General features: G+C 32.2%; 1 protein-coding gene and 1 long non-coding RNA gene across 19 annotated transcripts in view; both read left to right on the top strand.

Moving 5' to 3' along the window:
* Positions 1–24,397, top strand: part of Svil (Supervillin) — a 1,072,938-nt gene that overhangs the window by 689,044 nt on the left and 359,497 nt on the right. For all 18 annotated transcript variants that reach the window (XM_075304572.1, XM_075304568.1, XM_075304567.1 and 15 more), the window contains 2 exons: positions 4,970–5,565; positions 12,179–12,283. In XM_075304572.1, coding sequence (XP_075160687.1) covers positions 4,970–5,565; positions 12,179–12,283 — 701 coding nt within the window. The remainder of the gene's footprint in view (positions 1–4,969; positions 5,566–12,178; positions 12,284–24,397) is intronic.
* Positions 3,546–4,916, top strand: LOC142233602 (uncharacterized). Its single transcript, XR_012721446.1, has 2 exons — positions 3,546–4,255; positions 4,826–4,916. It is a non-coding gene; the product is annotated as an uncharacterized LOC142233602 (long non-coding RNA).

Here is a 24,397-nt window from a genome sequence, read left to right on the forward strand (position 1 = left end):
GGTCAAACGTTTCAGACAAGCGTTAGAATGCATTAAAAATCGTTAAAAAAAAAAATATATAAAAATGATTTATTTGACAAAATATCACAAAATTTTGTAATTCACATCCAAAATCACAACCGGATCACACCTAATCAACCGGATCACACCTAAGAAGTGAGGCGAACTCAGTACAACGGGTGTTGAAATGGTGGATATCCGTACTATGACAAGTCCATACTCAAAAAAATAGTTTACTTGGATCCACCAATTTTGATCCTTCCTTATGCGGTTTCTTTAAAATAAATACATTTTTTAGGGGCTTATGTAGCTTTAACTCTAGAATCAATAAAATTAAATGTAGGATAACAGATCTCCTGTATGGAATTTTCATTTTCTTTTTGCGATATATTAATAAAGCTATTCACGTACTAGAGCTCGACCGAAGCATCAGCTTCAGGATTCTGACGCCAGAAAATCGCCTCCAGGTTACTTGTTTCTGTTATATTGGTATAAAATCCAATGGGGTCCACCACCTTCTCAAATTTGATATGGACGTAAACCGCACGCGATGTTATCAAACAAAACAAAAATAATAAAGCGGGGTATTGTATTAAGGGGAAAGGGTGATACCCTTTCCTGACAGAATATAGCGTATTTTTATATATAGCCGATCATTTCCTGAAACTATCAGGGAAATCTGAGAACTTTTTTTCCGGCTCAAGAAAATATCTATGAATCAGGTACACTAAAAAAATATTGACCTACTATGAAAGGTTATACACACTGAAAAAAATATTTACGTGATATTAAAGTTTACGCAACCTAAATTTTGGGATGCGAAATTTACAAAATATTAAGGGCAAATTTCTTTAAAATAATGAAATTTTAATTAAAATAAAGTTTATAACCTTTGCTTCAAAAATGTTTTTTTCATTAAATTTAGCACACAAATTCTGTAAATTTGCATCCCTCCGTTAATGTCACATGTCTTTGAACTAAGGTTAATTTTCCTTAAAGTAAAGAAACACATTTTTGATTTAAAGAAATTGTCCTTAAAATAACTGAAATTTTGAAACTTTAGATTCAAGATAAAAACGCTTCAAATATAGGCTAAGACTTATTTTAAGGATTTAGCGTCTTTGGTTTAAAGTTTTTTTGTTTGTTTTTGAATTAAGAAAACATTTTTACTTTGAAGTATCCGTATAATTTGGATTTTTAAACTGGCAAGAGAATGACAATTTGATAAATGAGATCTGTATCCATATTTTAATTTTATTGGTCCTAGATTTAAAGCCAGATAGGTCGCTAAAAAATGTCTTTATTTTAAAGAAGCCGCATCTTTGGCTCAGAATCAATACCAAAATCCTTAGGGGAAGGTCAAATCCTTTGGATCCAAGTAAACTTTTTTTGAGTGCAATCTAAATTTTGGGACTCGCAATTTACACAATGTTAAGGACAAATTTCTTTAAAATAATAAAATTTTAACTAAAATTTATAATGTTTGCTTAAATTTTTTTCATTAGATTTACGACACGAATCTTGTAAATTGGCACCCCTCAGTTAAAGTTGTATGTCCTTGAGCAAAGGAAAATTTTCCTTAAAGTAAAAAAAAAATCATGTTTAAATGAAAGAACTATTTGGACTAGTCTTTGAGGTCACTGATATATTGAATCTTTAGATTTAAGTTAAAAATGCTTCAAATATAGGCTAAGACTTATTTTGGAGATTTTGCATTTTTTGAAATTGAGAAAACCTTTTTTTTTACTTTGAATTATCTGTTATACACAGAAAAAAATTTCACGAAAAATTTTCCAATTAAAATTTTAATTGAGTTTTAAAAAATATTCAATTAAAAATTTAATTGAATCAACAAATTTTGTAATTGAAACAAAAATCAATCACAAAAATTAATAGGATCAATTAATTTTTTAATTGACCTTCAATTAATTTTTTAATTGACCTTCAATTAATTTTTTAATTGATACTATCATTTCTGTGATTGAAGACATTTCAATTAAAAAATTAATTGGATCAATTAATTTCGTGATTGAATCAGAAAATTTTTTTTTGTGTGTTGTTTGGATTTTTTACCTGGCATTTGTTTTACATGAATAACTTTAATATTATATAGAAGAAAACAAAAAAAAAATCGATAAATGAGATTTGTATCCTAATTTTAATTTTATTGATTTAGATTCAAAGTTAGATAAGTCCCAAAAATGGCTTTATTTTAAGGAAACCACACGGACGAAAAAGACTGTTTTTCTATGTTTGGGTGTAAAAATTATATGTTTGGAACTCACATTTTTTAACACAATATTTTTAAGTGCAAGCATGCAATGTTTAATATGTTACAACATATTATGTTTGGGCCATAAACTGCTTGGAAATATAAAATGCTTGGATGCAAACATATATTAATTTAGAAATAGCCTATAAACATATATGCTGCAAGTAAAATAATGGAAGTAACCAATTGGCGCCTCAAAAATATATCCACACAAAGTAAATTTCGTTAAAATTTTTTCTACCAGTGTATGCCCTAAGGTGAAACATAATATGTTTGAACAATACGAACAATAGTTTGTTTGGACCTATACTGAAAATATATATGCTTGAAGCAAAATGTGTTTGGGGTATATGTTACAGAAGCGATTTTTTTGAGGGTGCACAATCAAGGCCAAAATCCTTAAATAAAGGTCAAAATCTTTGGATCCAAGTAAACTTTTTTTTGAGTGTACCGTATATCAATTACAAAACCTCTCCCCACTCACGGCCTCTATAAATTCTCTAAAAGCCATTAACTGAAAATTTCATGTAAATCGTACACAAAAAAAAAACTAAATTCGTTTATAGTAAGAATGAACCACCTTGGGTAAAAATTGAATTAAATTGTACTCCACATTTTGAGATTTCCACAAAACGTTATTAGTAGGTTAACTACGGAAATTTTTTTTGGTGCAGCAATTGAGCCAAAAATTAGCTTCGTCAGTAAACACAAGACCACGGATTTTGATAATAAAATGCAATACTTTGCAAGACGATTCTTGTGTTAAATTATAGACCAAACCAAAATACTAACGTGCGTCTAATGTTGCCAAAAACAATAATAGCTAAAAATTATCCATTATAAAAAATCAAATATACCATAGTAGTTTGCTAACCTGCCCCCATGCCCTTGTAAAGTTTGAATAAATCAAAGAAAACCAACGAAGAAATTCTTTCGGTGTATACTTAAAGTACATATGTCAGGTTTTTTATCTTTTTTGTATTTTCTCACTTTTGATATTTTCTCTTCCACGAAGAAATTTCTTTCGGTGTATACTTAAAGTTCATATGTCAGGTTTTTTTATCTTTTTTGTATTTTCTCACTTTTGATATTTTCTCTTCCACTGTGGGACGATCAATTTTGCATTGCTCTTTCTCTTTCATTTTTCTCTCACTCTCTGTTAAGTAACTTTGCTGAATGAAAATATTTGTATATATATATATATTTTTTGTTTTTTGAGTATTCGAAAGAGGGGAGAGCACCCCATACAAGCCAAAAGAAAAAGAAAAATCCTCCCTCTCAGTTGTTTTGGTGGAAAACAATTTTCGCATTTTCAGTTGCTTAACGATCGTCATTTGAATTTTCACGCGTCGTTTTTTTTTATCCATAACCAAAACGTTTTGTAGTAAATTCGGTATTTTGGGTGGAAAAGACAAGCGCGTAATTTTTGTTTTCTTTATAAAGAAAACTCTTTTATTTCGAATTGTTTTTGGCCTTCTTTCGTAGCCATCATCATCTTTTGTTTTTGTATAACAAAAATAAATTTAGATTACGTTGTGATTTTAACCAAAAAGGCAAGCGGAGCAAGTGGAGCACAATACATAATAATAAAAAAAATTGAAAAAAGTGGCCGATTTTGTTTGGCATTTCGATTGAGATAAAGTGCTGTGGAAAATTTGTTGCAATACAACAACAACAACAACACCAAAAATCTATTGATAAAGTTTTGGTTATCAATATTTTGGTATTCTATATAAAATACAAAAAAAAAAAACTTAAAAATATTTGTTATCGTTTCCCTCTTTCGCTCCCTACAATGTCCAATTCGCTATCTTAGTAGCTTTCTTAATACTCCTCTAGCTTTTGGCCTTTGTTGGTGATTTTTCAAATCGAATTGAGTGATCGTGTGCCCTTTTGTTACAATCACCGCCGCCGCGTCAACGTGGTTTCAATTCGAACGGGTTGTGAAACATCGTCATCGTTAGCGACATCAACTCACTAGCGGTTTGCATAAAATTCATATTCCAATATTCATATCAAAATCTAATACGGAGAAATAGAAACAAAAATAAATCCTCATCTTTAATGTGAAACAAGTGTTTGATTAGTCAAGTTCAAAGCCACAGCCTTTTAGCTGTTGCAAGAAAAAGTGAAAATAAAAATATTAAAAAATATTTTTGAAGTGAAATAGAATGTAAAAATAGAAAATATTTTGTTTTTGAAAATATTCACAAATCATTGTACGAAAAATAGAAATTCAATGTCAAAATTTGCAATGTCACTAAACAAGTGCTAAGAAATAAGAAATAATTTCCAGAGTGTTTGTCCCCCCCCCTATTCGCCATCCATGAAATATGTTATTGAGCAATAAGCACATATGTCTCATACAAGTGTAATAAATTTTTTCTAGAAAAAAAAAATCTTACAAAAAAATTAGCTTATAAGCTTATAATAGCCATTAAAACGTTACAAAAAAAAGTGTGTTCTAAATAAGAAAGAGCCATATAAAACTACCTTCCGCCTAGGTGAAGTGTTAAAAATTCCCCCCTCTCAAATTTCTCTTTACTTAAGTAGCTAATATTAAATGAGCCAACCATATAAGCGTTAAGAAAATTAAGCAAAAAAGTTGTCTTAAAAAAAAAAAAAAAAAAAAAAAAAACAAAAACGAAGACAAGAAAACTAATCATAAGCCAAACCAACAATCTTATCTTTTTGTAGCTTCAAAAGCAACGATTCTTCCACACTGTATACATCACCAGCCGGTTCTGCTTTCAAGCCTGCCAAGTCTTTGGAAGGTCTTGGTTTTATCAACATCACTGCACACGGCAATCAATCGCCCAACGCAGCACCCTCAGCATTTGCCCTAACACGTTCCTATACTCAACCTTTGCATCCCACGGTCCCATTGACGTTGGGATCCTTTAAGCCATATCCTAGTGTTAGTAATCATACACGCAAAACTCCTATTCGTTCCTCCTTGCAACAGCTCAACGATTCAATAACAATATCGGATACAACGCAATCGTTTACCGCTGGTGACTCGGGTCTATCGTGTGACAGTAACAGTGAACAGCGTATATTCGAAATGTCGGGTATTGAACAAGACGTCGATATGATTGAAAATCAAGAACCTAAAACTCCCTCGAATACTGGTGATGCATCGACGACAACGACGACTGGTTCGTCTTCGGGCAGTGGAATTGTACGCACGAATAGTGTTCGGGCCAGGGCGAATATGTTCCAACAGATGCAGGAGAAGACAAACAATGGTGGTGGTAGTGTGAATCGTGAAGAACGCACTTCGCCGAAAAGAGGTAAGTCAAGAATTTGTATTCGTAGTAAAATGCAATCTTTCATTACTGTTATGAATTTTCTATGAAATAATGCAAAAAATATTCATGGTCTCAATAATAATAATAATGTTTCGTTATAAATCTAATTAGTTTAGTTTTAATATTTTTTTTTTGGCATTATGCGACAAAAATGAAACAGCCTCATTTTGCTCACAGAAAATTTCATTATAATAGCTCCAAAGAAAAAAGACATTAATTTTCATTAACCCTTTCACTACCGATGTCCACTTGGAAGGACATTCGAAAAAGACACCAAATTCTATTTTCCCGCTTAGTTTTGATTTATTTCTCGATGTTATTTTAAAGTAGAGGCTTTAAACTAAATAGGCTATAAATACTTTCCATATAAGCGAGCACCAAAATACATTTTTATAAACTTCTTTAACAATAAACGAAAAATATGAAAATTAGAGACAATTTTTCTACTATATGTTTCTAGTAAATGGATATTCATACAAAAACTATAGCTGATACTACTTCGCGGTTTTTTTTTGTATGTTTTCTCACACTTTGAAAGATATTATAGATCAAATAGCGCTTATTTCCGTAAGGCCATTAAGTCACAATTCAAGAATCAAGTTTTCAGACTAAGCTCGTATAGCTCTTGAAGTAATTGATGTAGGGTCTCAAAATTACAATTTTTATTCTACATGCAGAAACAGAAGTTTTTAACATTAGGTTTATTTCGGTAGTGAAAGGGTTAATGGTACGAAAAATTCATTAATATCACGATCTTTTTTTTAATATTCATAAATTCAATGTTGCCCCAGCGCCCTAATGGTTTTATAGGAGTCAACCTTATTGATTAGTGATAATAAATGGCATTTGAGAAACATACAGAGTGGCTCATACGTAATGCAACAACGTAAACCGCTCAATTTGTTCATTTTTTACTTATTTTATTGTTTAAAAGCTAAAAATGTCGGAAATTACGTCAGACATAAAAATCTATTTTTTATAAATGGCCACCTTTGGCACGAATTATGGCCCCGAAAGGGCCGACAAAGCCATTTCACGCTACACGGCTCTGTGGTATTTTGTCCCTTTTTCCGGCGAAATGCCCTCTTGAGATGATCGACACTTTGGTAGTTTCTAGCGGCGCTATAAAAATGGGCCTCAGGAAAATGTGCTCCAAACCCCAAATGAAATAGACCCACATAGGTGGGGAAGATCCCTTTATAATGAATAGGAGTCCAATGAAAATTAGCCCCAACAAAATGTTACTGAAGCATGAAAATCGACCTAAAACTAAAATTAAGGCTCATTTTTACTTTTGATTTAAAAGACGCGTGACATTTAGCTTTATCTGTTGCAAAAATATGAAGTTTTAAGAAAAAGAAAACTAAGGAAAATCGGGCAGGGCCGACTATTTTAATACCCTGCATCACTTAGTGAATCCACATTTTCGATACCATTTATGATTTATCGGTCGATATATATGTATTAGAAATATAGGGAAATTTTATTTTGATTCATTTCTACAATTTATCGAACTAGCCGTGGCGGTTTTACAAGGCAAATGTAGGTATTTTGGCTGTATTAGCCTAATTCAGAAGACCAAAAAATGTGGGAGCTATATCTAAATCTGAACCGATTTCAAACAAATTTAGTACAATTGACGATGCTAACTTATAATACCATCTTCCAAAGTGTGGTGCAGGGTATAAATAATAAACAAGTAAAGCAATTCTAAATTCGGGCGAGCCGACTATATTATACCCTTCACCACTTTTTCAAAATTTTATTTCTATAGAAAATTTTGTCAAAATTTTATTTCTATAGAAAATTTTGTCAAAATTTTATTTCTTAGAAAATTTTGTCAAAATTTTATTTCTATAGAAAATGTAGCCAAAATTTTAATTCTATAGAAAATGTAGCCAAAATTTTATTTCTGTAGAAAATTTTGTCAAAATTTTATTTCTATCGAATTTTTTTTTTAAATTTTTATTTCTATAGAAACTTTTCTAAAATTTTAATTCTACAGAGAATTGAAGTATCCTCTTAGTCTGAGATGAACTTTTTATACCATGCGCTATACTGTGAAATAGGTTATTATAAGTTAGAACACATGTTTGCAACACCCAAAACGAGACGAGATAGACATATGCTGTTTTTGGCAATATTGCTCAGGGCCTTCCCCTGAATCGACCTAGCCATCTTCGTCTGTCCGTCCATCTGTCTGTGAACACATTTTTGTAATTAAGGTCTGGGTCGCAATTTTCGCCCAATCGACTTTAAACTTGGCACAAGTGTGTTTTGGGTCTGAATAGAACCCAATTGATTTTGGAAGAAATTGGTTCAGTTTTAGATATAGCTCCCCTATATATTTTTCGCCCGATATCTACTAATATGGCCCCAAAAACCAGAGTTTTATCTTGAGTTGCTTTTAGTTTTGTCCAGGGAGTAGAATGAACGATCAGATTTAGATATAACTCCCATATGTATCTTTCCCCCTGTTTTCACTCATATGAACGCAGAAGTCAAAGTTGTAGTCCGATGGACGTGAAATTTTGCACAGGGACTAAAACTAATATTGTAACTATGCATAAATACGATACGATAAATCATAAATACACTTTTGCGAAATTGCCTAAAAATTGCTTCAGTTTTAAATTTTTCCCATATTCATACCCTGCGCCACACTGTGGAACTAACATTGTGTTCGACCACAGGGCATTAGCCGACTTAAATTTTAAGTCTAAAGATTTTGTAGAAATCTAACAAATTTTGTCCAGATCGAGTCTGATTTCAATGGATGTTTTTGAGACAAAAACCTTTATATATAGAGCAATCAACACATTTGACAGATTTGATGTGGCATCGAAAGTGTGGTAAAAATTTCCATATAAATAAAATCTTGAGAAAATTTCTATAGAAATAAAATTTTGAGAAAATTTTTTATAGAGATTTTTTTGATAGATTATTTTTGGCTCGAGTGTTAACCGTGGTTGCAACCCTAACTCACATGAATGAATTTCAAATTGCGAACCTCATACATCATCATATGTGGCACAAAGAACTCTTGGTCATTTCTGGACAAAGGTTGAAAGAATTAGTTTTTGTTTTGTTTTGAAGTTCAGGTTGTTAACTCATAAAAACAAAATCGTCGACATGACAATTTTCTGGGACACTGGTTAGTGATTACAAAATTTGTACTCCACTTGGCAATGTAAGTGCTCTGTTTTGAGTCTCTTTGTGGTTGTTAATTTCTTTGTGGTTGTTAATTTCTTTAATTTTTAAATCTGAAAACAAGCAGAAATGACATACACGGCATGTGGAAGTTACTACATATACCCGTTTCTATTCCGGGCCTTTTTTATACATTTTATAAGGGCGTGAGATATTTTTTATGATGAAATAGGTAGGTAAATTGTTTTGTGGGAAATAGTTTTGATATCGAAATAGATATTCTGCGCTGAACCGAAGGCGTGGAGCTAAGGGCACAACAACACACCCTGAGAGGCTATAGAGAAATTGTTCTTTAATGTTGCGATAATAAAGAAGCATCTAGAAGTCGGGCGACGCATGTACATGGACGTTACTCATTGAACTGTTTCTGAGTTCTGAATTTAAAGGTGCACAAAGATTGAAAATGTAAAATGCATGTAAAATCGTAAATGCCACAGAGACGAGTCATTGTAATGTCGTAAGACGATATTGGTTATATTATAAAAAAATGAAGACATTTATAGTCTGGATCATAAATAATCAATAACTGATAAGTATATACATTTTGATAAGACTGTTTTGTGGAACTCGGTCAAGAACACGAATGACGAATTTACAACTAATTAGACCACTTGTAAGAGATTGATTCATCGACCGTTTCTTAATAAAATCTATATAAAAATAAATCGTTTTATTTTTCACTATTTTAAAAGTTTTACTTAAAATTAAAATTTCAACTTTTTATACCCACCACCATAGAATGGTGATGGGGTTACAATAAGTTCGTCATTCGCCGTTTGTAACACATCGAAATATCGATGTCCGACTATATAAAGTAGTCAGGGAGAAATTGTAAGACAATATAAGCATTTCCGTCTGTCCATCTGCTACGCTACAGTCTTCAATAATGGCGCTATCGTCCTGAAATTTGCCAAAGATTCGTCTGTTGTCTGCACGCAGGCCAAGTTCGAAGATGGGCTATATTGGTCTAGGTTTTTATATAGCTCCCATATAAACCGATCTCCCGATTTGGGGTCTTGGGCTTTTAGAAACCGTAGTTTTTATCGGATTTGTCTGAAATTGGAAATCTAGAGGTATTTTATAACCACAAATAGGTGCGTCGAAATTTGTATGTAGTGGTCCATGTTTTGGTAGAGCCCCCATATAAACCGATCCCCCAATTTGGGGCCTTGGGCTTCTAGAAACCATAGTTTTTATTCGATTTCTCTCAAAATAGGAAATCTGAATTTGCATCATTTCTTAAGGTGTAATCCCAATTCAATTTACAATATCTTGAGTCTTTATCCGGTTTAGAATCACTTCCTTGACAAGTTGAGACTCCTGAATCCACTATGGTGAAATATATGATGATACATAATATGCACGCATCTTTGATGTATTGAGAAAGTGGCTTGAATTTAAACAATTTTCAAACATTTCTTTTTTGTGTGTTTAACGGCCATTTTCATGTAGCTCCGTTAGGCTTTAAATCCCTGTTAACAGAAAATATATTGCAGGTGTCTTCTTTCCCGTTAAATTTATCTGAAAATTTGTCAGCAGTTAAGTTCCTAACTGACACATGGAATATATAGGCAAGATCATAGACATGTCTATATTGTGGTTTAAAAGTTAGTTAGCTAACGTGGCATTAACGGAGCTTCATGAAAATGGGGGTAAATAGAGCTCCCAGCAAAAAAAAAAATTGGCTGAATGAGACACAAAATAAAATTTTATTGTAGTATAAGAAAAAAGTACTTTTTAGCTCGTGGGGGTACTGCGGTACTTTGGCATTTTAAAAAGTACTTACTAAAGTATTGAATTTTTCATCCCTGGTATACAATACTAAAAGATTCGGCCGGGCCGAATCTTAAATACCCAACACCATGAATCAATTATTAGGGTTTCCTTTGAAATTTCAGGGGTGTTTGAGAACAGATCAAGCAGAGCAGTTCAACCAGTACACTTCCCGAAGATAAATTTAAAGATTTTTTCTATGAAGACTATATCAGATTCTGGATTTATAAGAACCATTTTTGTTTGAGTTTTAGAGGAATCATTAACATCTCTTGCAATAAAACATGTACCGGTCCATCACCATTTTCGGCGCAATTCTTTATGGTCCTAAAATACCTCTAGATATCCAATTTCAGGCAAATTGGATTAAACTACTGTTTCTATAAGCCCAAGACCCCAAATCGGGAGGTCGGTTTATATGGGGACCATACCAAAACATGGACCGGTGCTCACCATTTTTGGCACACCTATGGTTCTAAAATACCTCTATATTTCCAACTTCAGGTCAATTGGATAAAAACTACGGTTTCTCTAAGCCCAAGATACTCACAATTTTTGGCACACCTCTTTATGGTCCAATTTCAGGCAAATTGGATAAAAACTACGTTTTCTCTAAGTCCAAGAAGTAAAATCGGGAGATCGGTCTATATGGGGGCTAAACCAAAACATGGACCGATATTCACCATTTTTGTCACAGCTCTTTAGCACCATTGCACCACGGAGCCACCGTGGTGCAATGGTTAGCATGCCCGCCTTGCATACACAAGGTCGTGGGTTCGATTCCTGCTTCGACCGAACACCAAAAAGATTTTCAGCGGTGGATTATCCCACCTCAGTAATGCTGGTGACATTTCTGAGGGTTTCAAAGCTTCTCTAAGTGGTTTCACTGCAATGTGGAACGCCGTTCGGACTCGGCTATAAAAAGGAGGTCCCTTGTCATTGAGCTTAACATCGAATCGGGCAGCACTCAGTGATAAGAGAGAAGTTCACCAATGTGGTATCACAATGGACTGAATAGTCTAAGTGAGCCTGATACTTCGGGCTGCCACCTAACCTAACCTAATACCCAAATCCTTAACGGAAGGTCAAAATCTTTCGATGCAATTAAATTTCAATTTGTTTTAATTGTGTGCTAACTTATTATGAAAATTACATACTCGAATTCTTCTTCGATTATTTAATTTAGGCCGCATTATTTCTACATTTCTCTTTTCAGTGTATACATCAATTTAATTTTAACGATGAATATCATTAATTATAATTATACGTGCTGGCCTAAAAAGTGGTGCAATAAAACTCTAGACCTTCCTTACTTATTATTTCGTATTTATGACTAGAATGACATTTTCATTGTTGTTCCATGACTATAGCAAAAGACACGTATTTTAGTGATTTTGTTAATCTTATCTAATCAGCTTATCATTTGTTAAAAAAAGCCAAGCCAGATTGAAGCCATTGTTATTATTTTTGAAAAAAAAAAAAATAAATAAAAAAATAATCGAAATATTTCACAGAAAAACAAACAAACTATACCAACATTGATATACTATATTTATATTATTAATAAATCTTATTAATGAACATCTTTATTTTAAATTCGATTTCTTTGTAGTACCACGTCGTTTGTCACCTTCTGCAGCGCCTCTCAATGCCAACTCGAATGGAGATGAGCCGCGTACACCGAATAATCCATCTGCCAATTCGGATGAAGAAATCGGTAAGTTTTCCAACTGACTTTTAAATCTATTAACCCTTTTCCCCAATTCCTTCTGCATTATTGTCTACTTTGACTAATAGCATTTGCAATTGTGAATACAATTGCAGCGATATTAACCAAGAGTCCAAATGTATGCAATATTTTATTTATTTTTTTTCTATACTTCATGGACGCAATGTGTTTTTATTTTAAGTTTGCTCATTGAATGCAATTTTTTTACCGTTATTGTTGTTGTTGTTTGTTTGCAATTATTTCATTTGTTGTTGTTGTTGTCGTTGTTCTTACTTACTAAACTTGAAATAAGAAAATCCAAATATATTTTTTATTCATTTTTAATCGAAAAACCAATTGGATACAAAATCTTCTTATCTGAAAAATAATTATGGATTATAATAATTTAAAAAAAAAAACGAAAAACAAAAAAAACAAAAATTAGAGTTAAGCCAATTATTTTCAAAACAATAAAATACAGTGAAACCTCTCAAACTTGGACGCTCTGAAAACCGGACACCTCTCACAAGTGGAAAATTGTCGTAAACCACATTAAAATTAATGTCTCATAATTGGACACCTCCAAAACGTGAACAAAATTTAGGGGACCGTTGTTACCCACTTCTGAGAGGTACAGTGAAACTTTTTTAAGGACGATACGAATCATGTTTTGATCAAAATATTTTCCAATATTTTTTAATCTCTTACGAAAGGTTTGACTGTATTATAATAAAATATCGGATTCTTTATATCCTCCCCTTAACATCAATATGGGGACTGCATGCAAATTATATGACATGTACATGTGTTGTCCAAACTAACACTGAAAAAAAAACGCTTTCTCAATAAAAAAAATGTTGTCTTTTTTAATTAACAATTACTCGCGAAGGGAAAGTAAGAAAGTTTGCTCAAATAGGAAATATTATTACGAAGGTTCTTCACAAATTTTCTATTGAAATAAAATTTGATAAAATTTTCTATAGAAATAAACTTTGAGAAAATTTTCTATTAAAAAAAAATTTTGAGAAAAATTTTCTATAAAAATAAAATTTTGAAAAAATTTTCTATGGAAATAAAATGTTGACAAAATTTTCTTAGAAATAAAAATTTTTACAAAATTTTCTATAGAAATACAATTTTGACAAAATTTTCTATAGAAATACAATTTTGACAAAATTTTCTATAGAAATAAAATTTTGACAAAGTTTTCTACGGAAATAAAATTTTCACAACATTTTCTATAGAAATAAAATTTTGACAAAATTTTCTATAACAAGTATATACAACAGTAAGTTCGGCCAGGTCGAATCTTAAATACCCATCAGGGGGATTTGATGACAGATATTCTCCCAAACATACCAGTTCAACTAGTACACTTCTCAATGATAAATTTAGATTTAAAGAAGATCACTATATCAGATTCTGAGTTTGTAAGAACCATTTTTGTTTGAGTTTTAGAGGAATCATTTACATCTCTTGTAGGTGTGCAAGAAACTTGTGAAATCTAGAATCTGTAGATTTTCACCCCTATTATTTAAATAATTGCGAAAAGAAAAATGTGGAAATTTTACATTCAGTTTCAAGCAATTATCATGATCAGTGAGCCTTCTATACCCTCAAGAAGTGAAATCGGTCTATATGTAGGCCTAACTAAATCCGATATGTTTTTGTGAGTCTAAAATTCCAGTATATTTACAATTTCAGGCAAATCGGATAAAAACTACGGTTCCTAGGAGTCAAATCGGGATATCGGTCTATATGGGGGCTATGCCGATACTAACCATATTCGGAGCACCTCTTTATGGTAATAAACTAATTCTAGATTTCAAATTTTATGCCAATTTGATAAAAACTACGGCTATACCAAAACATGGACCGATACTCACCATTTGTGGCACACCTCTTTATGGTCCTATAAAACCTCTAGATTTTCAAGTTCAGGCTAATTGGAGAAAATCTACTGATTCTAGAAGCCAATAAGTAAAATCGGGAGATCAAACTATATGGGGGCTATATCAAAACATGGACCGATACTCACCATTTTGAATTTCAGCACGATTGCTTCATTATTGGAGACTGTAGCGTGATTACAACATACAGCCAGATAGACAGACAGACAGACATGGTTATATCGTCTTAGAATTTCTCCCTGATCAAAAATATTTATACTTTATATAGTCGGAAATCGATATTATACCCCCATCATCATTCTATGGTGGTGGGTATAAAAATAAAATTTTGAAAAAACTTTCTATAAAAATAAAATTTTGAAAAAACTTTCTATAAAAATAAAATTTCGACAAAACTTTCTATAAAAATAAAATTTTGACAAAATTTTCTTAAGAAATAAAATTTGATAAAATTTTCTATAGAAATAAAATTTGATAAAATTTTCTATAGAAATAAAATTTTGACAAAATCTTCTATGAAAATAATTTGATAAATCTTTCTATAGAAATAAACTTTGAGAAAATTTTCTATAGAAATACAATTTTGACAAAACTCTCTATAGAAATAAACTTTGAGAAAATTTTCTATAGAAGTAAAATTTTGACAAACTTTTCTATAGAAATACAATTTTGACAAAATTTTCTATAGAAATAAAATGTTGATAAAATTTTCTATAGAAATAAAATGTTGACAAAATTTTCTATAGAAATAAAATTTTGACAAAAAATTTTAGAAATAACATTTTGACAAAATATTCTATAGAAATAACATTTTGAAAAAACTTTCTATAAAAATAAAATTTTGAAAAAACTTTCTCTAGAATAAAATTTTGACAAAATTTTCTATAGAAATAAAATTTTGACAAAATTTTCTATGGGAATAAAATTTTGACAAAATTTTCTATGGAAATAAAATTTTGACAAAATTTTCTTAGAAATAAAATTTTTACAAAATTTTCCAGAGAAAAAAAATTTACAAAATTTTCCAGAGAAAAAAAATTTACAAAATTTTCCAGAGAAAGAAAAATTTTGACAAACTTTTCTAGAGAAATAAAATTTTGATAAAATTGCCTATAGAAATAAACTGTTGACAAAATTTTCTATAGAAATAAAATTTTAACAAAATTTTCTATAGAAATAAAATTTGATAAAATTTTCTATAGAAATAGACTTTAAGAAATTTTTCTATAAAAAGAACATTTTGGAAAAACTTTCTATAAAAATAAAATTTCGACAAAATTTTCTATAAAATAAAATTTTGACAAAATTTCCTATAGAAATAAAATTTGATAAAATTTTCTATAGAAATAAAATTTTGACAAAATCTTCTATAGAAACAATTTGATAAAACTTTCTATAGAAACAAAGCTTGAGAAAATTTTCTATAGAAATAAAATTTTGACACAATTTTCTGTAGAAATAAAATTTTAACAAAATTTGTATAGAAATACAATTTTAACAAAATTTTCTATAGACATAAGATTTGATAAAATCTTCTATAGAAATAAAATGTTGTCAAAATTTTCTATGGAAATAAAATTTTGATAAGATTTTCTATAGAAATAAAATTTTGACAAAATTTCCTATAGGAATAAAATTTTGACAAAATTTTCTATAGAAATGAAATTTGATAAAATTTTCTATAAAAACAAAATTTTGAGAAAATTTTTTATGGAAAAAAATTTTCTATAGAAATAAAATTTTAACAAAATTTTCTATAGAAATAAAATTTGATAAAATTTTCTATAAAAATAAAATTTTGAGAAAATTTTCTATACAAATAAAATTTTGACAAAATTTTCTATAGAAATAAAATTTTGAAAAAACTTTCTATAAAAATAAAATTTTGAGAAAACTTACGATAAAAATAAAATTTTGAAAACATTTTCTATAGAAGTAAAATTTCATTTCATTTTTATTATTCTCCAAAGTAATATACACAAAGCCAAACCTGGCCTAATTAACAATATATTACAGATTTATGCGGTAATAAACTAACTACAATAACAGGTTTATTAAAAAAAATCTAAAAGAATTTAATAACAATTAAGCTAATAAATAAATATATAATTAAAATATTAGAATTAACATAAAAAAATATAGATATAAATTTAATTTATTTTTTTTTTTAATTAAAAAAAAGAAAAAAGAAGACAAGACCTTGGCTCCCAGCCTACAACAATAAAGAAATAAAAAAATATGTGAAATTATGGTGTATTATTGATGACTAGAAAAAGAAATGATTTTTATCATTGAATACTCTCTTTTAAATGAAGAAAATGTCTTCGAGAAAATTCCTTAGTAGAATAAGAAAACTTTCTTAAATGAAGCGGAAGATGATTCCAGATTCTAGCGACACGCATTGTAAAATATCGATCACAAACAGCCGTATTAAAACGAGGGAAAATTATCTGCGGATTTCTGATTGACCTTGAAAAAATAAAACGGCTTCGGAGCAGAGGTGGAGAACCCGTATTTACTAGCCTATAAAACAACATCAAAACCTTATGCTCAATATACATAGGAAAAGGCACCCCTAGAAACTCTAATACACTGCCCGAAGTGTGATCATTGCGCCTTAAAGAGAAAACAAACCGGACAATCATATTCACTATTCGTTGTAGCCTACTAAACAAGCCAAATTCGCACCTGATAGTACTTCAATACAGTAATTAACAGAAGATATTAGTAATGAAAAACCCAATCTCTTCCTAATATGAACTGGCATAAACAAATTTAGCGAGTAAAGCCTCCGAAGAGTGGACAGAACTTTCGAAAAAATAGAGTCAACATGATGTTCAAAACTAAGTCTCCTATCCAACACTACACCAAGACATCTCATCTCAGTAACGAAAGGGACTCCATAACCATTTTGACAAAGTTTTCTAGAGAAATAAAATTTTGACAAAATTTTCTCTAGAAATTTTAACAACATTTTCAATACTCTTTTTGCATTGTTTTTTTTTTTGTCTTAACGGTCGAAGAATACGAGCGAGGGGTGGCCATCAGCTCACACCATTACCATTTGCGGGGCTTGAGTTCTGTGGCCAATCGAAGGCGTAAATTTTCAGCTGACCTCTTTGGCAAACTCGATCATTTTCATTGGTATGGTTTTTCATAGGAGAAACCAAATTCGGTAATTGCCTACTTTCGTGCAAGCGAAGCAACTCTTTGGCTTTTTTCAGTCTAACAATATTTTGTGCATCGATGAGCTCTAGCATTTTTGGGAACTTCAAACTTTAGAAATTCCATTTTTTTAGTCACCTTGCTGATTCTGATTACAATAAGTCATCGCCTCTATACGCAGAAAAAATATCACCGAAATATTTCCAATTAAAAAGTTAATTGAAGTTGAAATTTTTTTCAATTAATAAATTAATTGATACAATTAACTTTTTAATCATGATGGAAACATTAAGTTAATTAAGTCAATGATTGAAAATTTTAAAATTTTTAATTAAAAAATTAATTGATTCAGTTAACTTCTTAATCAAATTCGGAAGACTAATTCATTAAAAAAAAGTGCTGATTTTTTTTTTAATTTTTAATTAAAAATGTATTTCAAACAAGCATTTATTAATCCAAATAAAAACTCTAAGCCACTTCAGAAAGTAATTAAAAATAGTTACCTTTTTTAATTAATAAATTAATAGAGTTTTGCAATCAACATCAATTACATTTTTAATTGAATCAATTAAAAAATTAATTGAAATTTGCTGAAAAAATCAATTAATTTTTTAATCAAGAATTTTTTCCATGTCCAATCAAAACTGTGATTGATACTATCATTTTCGTGATTGAAGGCATTTCAATTAAAAAATTAATTGGATCAATTAACTTGGTGATTGAATCAGAAAAAAATTTTTTGTGTGTAGGGACCTATTTTGCAGTGCTCATGTTCATCGACATAACACTTTATTATTATTACAAAATATTTTTGTCCATTTGCAACATGGAATAAAAAGTCAGACCAGGTGTTCCAATTCATTTGCCATCTATTTTTCCAGTTGTTAGTGATCTTTTATTGATTTCAGCGTCATGAAAACATTACGAAAAAATCTAAATATTGTATATGCTAATGCTAAGACAACAATTTGCATATTTTAATAATATTCGCTATCAAAATGAATGTCAATGGGTTTGTGTGTTTTTGTTTTGTTTTGTTCGACTGGTTCCTTGAAATTCCATGACCTTGAACTATATATGAGAAATAATAAAAATAAACATAATTTTTAAATAAAATTTATCTCAGCCAATAGGTGGCGATTTCTTTTAGTACTGGATAACCAGGCCATCATGGATTAAAATAAAACACAGAAATTGTCTACGCGAAACAAGTCAAAAAAAAAGTGCAACACTGTACAAAAATGATAAATATGCTCAAAATTTGTTTCATTTTCATTTCATTTCATTTTGATTGAGTACCTATACAACAAGATTAAAATCTTATAATTACAGTGCAGGATTATAAATGTGAAAACATCTCTTACTTACAATAAATATATACAATAATTACATTTTAAAGATAAAAAGAAAATAAGTAAAAAATTAAAATAAAATAATTAATATAAAAGTTAATATTAATAAAAAACTAGTATATACGGCCGTAAGTTCGGCCAGGCCGAAGCTTATGTACCCTCCACCATGGATTGCGTAGAAACTTCTACTGAAGACTGTCATTCACAATCGAATTACTTGGGTTGCGGTAACTTTTGCCGATGACAAGGTATCTTAAAACTTCCTAATACCGTAATATATACCACGTAGTCCATTCGTGGTATATATTAAACTTAAAATGGCCAATTAAATACGTATATAATTAAGTTTGACAAAATTTTCTATAGAAATAAAATTTTGACAAAATAAAATTTTGACACCATTTTCTATAGCAGTAAAATTTGGACAAAATTTTCTATAGAAATAACATTTTGACAAAATTTTCTGTAGAAATAAAATTTTTACAAAATTTTCAAAAGATTTAAAATTTTGACAACATTCTCTATAGAATTAAAATTTTGACAACATTTTCTACAGAAATAAAATTTTGCCAAAATTTTCTATAGAAATAAAATTTGACAAAATTTTCTATAAGAATAAAATTTTGACAAAATGTTCTATAGAAATAAAATTTTGCTAGATTATTTTTGCTCGAGTGGCAAGCATGATTATGAACCGATATGGACCAATTTTTGTGTGATTGAGGATCGGCTATATATAACTATAGACCGATATGGTCCAATTTTGACATGGTTATTAGCGGCCATATATTAACACCACGTTGCAAATTTCAACCGGATATGATGAATTTTGCTCGTCCAAGTGGCTCCGGAGTTCAAATCTGGGGATCGGTTTATATATAGGCTATATATAATTATGGACTGATATGGACCAATTTTTGAATGGTTCTTAGAGACTATATACTAATACCATGTACCAAATTTCAGCCGGATCGGATGAAATTTGATTCTCTTAGAGGATCCGCAAACCAAATCTGGGAATCGGTTTATATGGGGGCTATATATAATTATGGACCGATATGGATCAATTTTTGCATGGTTGTTAGAGACCATATACTAACACCACGTACCAAATTTCAACCGGATCGGTTGCTCCTCTAAGAGGCTCCGGAGTTCAAATCTGGGGATCGGTTTATATGGGGGCTATATATAATTATGGACCGATATGGACCAATTTTTGCATGGTTGTTAGAGACCATATACTAACACCATGTAGGAAATTTCAGCCTGATCGGATGAAATTTGCTTCTTTTAGAGCAATCGCAAGCCAAATTTGGGGGTCCGTTTGTATGGGGGCTATACGTAAAAGTGGACCGATATGGACCAATTTTTTGCATGGTTGTTATAGACCATATACTAACACCATGTACCAAATTTCAGCCGGATTGGATGAAATTTGCTTCTCTTAGAGCAATCGCAATCCAAATTTGGGGGTCCGTTTATATGGGGGCTATACGTAAAAGTGGACCGATATGGACCAATTTTTGCATGGTTGTTAGAGACCATATACTTACACCATGTACCAAATTTCAGCCTGATCGGATGAAATTTGCTTCTATTAGAGCAATCGCCAGCCAAATTTGGGGGGTCCGTTTGTATGGGGGCTATTCGTAAAAGTTAACCGATATGGCCCATTTGCATGATGCATTGGATATCGGATGGTAGAGTGTTCCAGAGACGCATTGTACCAATAAAGAACTGTCATTCGGATACAAGACTTGTATTATATTCCTATTTCTATGAGATTTGGTAAACCAAATTCTATTATAGAGATGGCTTGGTTTTCGTTTGTAAATCAATTTATGTAGAAATACTAACGAATTGACATTAAGCAGGGTATTAAAACTAAAGCCAAAGACTATTGAATGCCACGTTAAGTCTATTTTTGCTCATGGAGTCACAATTTGCGAAGAGTTCAGATCCGTAAATTAAACTCGGCATCAAAAGACTTTTCGCCAGGAGAAGTCGAATATTGACTGCACTGAAAAAAATATTGTCGTGAGGTCAAAGATTTCATGTCTTTAAAATACGAATACAAATTTTGCTTAGCATAGAAGACGCATTTCTCTAAAATAAAGTTATTTTCCTTGTCCAAAAGTCGATAAACTTTTCAATGAAGTCGTATTGTCCTTATAATTAAGTGATTTGACTTAAAAATGGGTATCTTAACATGAAAGAAAACATTTATAGGCTAAGGTCAACTTGACTTTAATAATTCAGAAAAATTCTTTAAATTTAATGAAATTGTCTTTAAATTTGTTGTTTTTTTGCATCTTTTGACTACAAAGCAAAAAATCGTTCAAATATAGGACATGTTTTTCAAAACTTTATTTTAAAGAAGTTTTGAGTCCTAATTTGGAAAATAAAGTTGCCGTTAACTCGTTTTTAAAGGACTTTTATAGCATATGAAGAAAAAAAGCTGAGAAAGCGAAAAATTAAAATTTGCTTCCTAGAAGCAAGTACACAAAACCTAAATTTAAAAGAGAATTGTGTCTTAAAAGTATCCTTACTTGTATTCTCCGCTTCTTTGGCTCGGAATCAATACCAAATTTTTTAAAGTAAAGACAAAATCTTTGGAACCGAGTATGCTTTTTTTTCAGTGTGGTGTATATGAGTAACCCATAAAGCACGTAACTTTGCATATGTCTGTCCAAGAACTGTGTTTACATGACTCGATCACCGTGGTGCAATGGTTAGCATGCCCGCCTTGCATACACAAGGTCGTGAGTTCGATTCCTGCTTCGACCGAACACCAAAAATTTTTCAGCGGTGGATTATCAAACCTCAGTAATGCTGGTGACATTTATGAGGGTTTCAAAACTTCTCTAAGTGGTTTCACTACAATGTGGAACGCCGTTCGGACTCGGCTATAAAAAGGAGGTCCCTTGTCATTGAGCTTAACATGGAATCGGGCAGCACTCAGTGATAAGAGAGAAGTTCACCACTGTGGTATCACAATGGACTGAATAGTCTAAGTGAGCCTGATACATCGGGCTGCCACATAACCTAACCTAACCCATAAAGCACGTAACTTTCCATATATCTGTCCAAGGACTGTGTTTATATGACTCGACCACCGTGGTGCAATGGTTAGCATGCCCGCCTTGCATACACAAGGTAGTGGGTTCGATTCCTACTTCGACCGAACACCAAAACGTTTTTCAGCGGTGGATTATCACACCTCAGTAATGCTGGTGACATTTCTGAGGGTTTCAAAGCTTCTCTAAGTGGTTTTACTGCAATGTGGAACGCCGTTCGGACTCGGCTATAAAAAGGTGTTCCCTTGTCATTGAGCTTAACATAGAATCGGGCAGCACTCAGTGCTAAGAGAGAAGTTCACCAATGTGGTATCACAATGCACTGAATAGTTTAAATGAGTCTGATACATCGGGCTGTCACCTAACCTAATCTATGACTCGACCAACTCAAAGTGCTATTGAATACCACTCCTAAATTCTTAGCACTAGTGACTACATCGATCTTCTGACCATTTATCAGAAGATCAGCATTCGACAAAGATAACCGTCTATTCTTGTGTATAAAGGGTGATACGGTCAAAATTTGGTCAAGGGAAAACGCGTGTAAATCGGTGAAATCGTTTATTTAAAAAATCAAATTAAATTTCTTTTTCAAGTTCAATTAGTATAAAATTCAGGAAAAATATTCAGTTAGGCATTCGCTTTTCCAAATCCGAATTGCCGGGCCTCACGCTTGACACCTGCCATCAGATTTTGTACATCCACCTTGTCCACCTTCTTCGCCGCAGAAAGCCAGTTTGCCTTGAACTGCTGCTCGTCCTTAGCAGTTTTTTTGGTCTTCTTTAGGTTCCGCTTGACAATAGCCCAGTATTTCTCAATTGGGCGGAGCTCTGGCGTGTTGGGAGGGTTCTTGTCCTTGGGAACCACCTGCACGATGTTGGCGGCGTACCACTCCATGGCCTTTTTACCGTAATGGCAAGATGTCAAATCCGGCCAAAACAGTACGGAACAACCGTGTTTCTTCAGGAAAGGCAGCAGACGTTTATTCAAACACTATTTCACGTAAATTTCTTGGTTGACAGTCCCGGAAGCTATGAAAATGCTGCTTTTCAAGCCACAGGTACAGATGGCTTGCCACACCAGATATTTCTTTGCGAACTTTGACAGTTTTATGTGCTTGAAAATATCTGCTACCTTTCCCCTTCCTTTTGCCGTATAAAACTCCTGTCCCAGAAGCTGCTTGTAGCAGCGGCTTTGACGTAGGTTTCGTCGTCCATTACCACGCAGTCAAACTTCGTCAGCATCGTGGTGTACAGCCTCCGGGATCGCGCTTTGGCCGTCGTATTTTGTTTATCATCGCGATTTGGAGTCACTACCTTGTTGTAAGTCGATAGTCCGGCTCGTTTTTTGGCTCGATTCACGCGTGTAGACGATACACCCAGCTTATTTGCGGCATCTCGGAGAGAGAGGTTAGGGTTTCGCTTGAAACTACCGGCAACTCTCTTTGTCGTCTCAGCGGCTTCCGGTTTTCGATTTCCCCCCGATCCAGGCTTCCTGGCTGTCGACAAACGTTCCCCAAACACTTTAATTACATTTGTAACGGTTGATTCGGCAACTTTTAGCGATTTGCCAGCTTTGCGTGCGAGTAGCTCGGATTTTCGCGATGCGCGAGCAAAATTTTGATACGCTGCTCTTCGTGCTTGGACAGCATTTTGACAACTGAAGAGTGAATTCCAAAATCAAAATAGGAGCAACATTCTACACACACACACACCTTCAAAATGAGGGGTGTTCAGGTTTTTTAAATGCAAAATTGAAAGAAATACGTCAAGTTTATATTGACCAAATTTTGACCGTATCACCCTTTAATCAAACATTTAGACTTTTGTGGATTTAGTAGCAGACCGTTGGCCATTGCCCATCGAAACATACGATCAAGTTTCCCCAGACACTCACTAGCATGACCTACCGGACTACTTAAAAAGATTTGTATGTCGTCAATATTTCTCCTAATTGATTCTGATACTTCTATCAGTGCACTCACACAACTGTGATCCCTGCGGAAACCGGACTGCCTTTCAGATAATGAGTTATCACGAAGAAGATAATCATATATCTGCTTATGTAAAATCTTTTCGAACACTTTGGAAACATAACTAAAAATAGCAATGGGTCGTGACTCTGAATTAGATTTCGGTATCGGAATAATCTTTGCATGCAGAGCAGAGAGCAGTATTCGTATAAACCTGGGGTCGATTCCATCCAGGCCAATAGCATTTGACTTAACCATGAAAAAAACTCTCTATGACTTCATCTTGGGTTACGCACCTGAACTCGAAATCTTTCCTCTCAGATAAGTTTCCTCCTAGACTCTCATCCGTGTCATAGAAGGATATGTCTGTCGGAGGTGATCATTTGGATCACCATGATAAATGCCCGATGACTTAGACTTCCCAACACCAATATTATGTATAATTCTCCATTTGTCTCTGGAATCTACAGCAGAATTGAAACGCATTGCGTAATATTCGGTTTTCACCGTATTGATATATCTTTTCGCTATTCTTCTCGCCGATCGATATTCCTCTAGAAGTTGTGGTAATCTAAAGCGCTTCCATTGAGAGTATGCAATATCCCTTTCCCTAATAACAGTCTTAATTGTGTCGTTAAACCATGGTT

This window comes from Haematobia irritans, chromosome 4 (assembly GCF_050003625.1).
Source record: "Haematobia irritans isolate KBUSLIRL chromosome 4, ASM5000362v1, whole genome shotgun sequence".
In the NCBI taxonomy this organism is placed as follows: Eukaryota; Metazoa; Arthropoda; class Insecta; order Diptera; family Muscidae; genus Haematobia; species Haematobia irritans.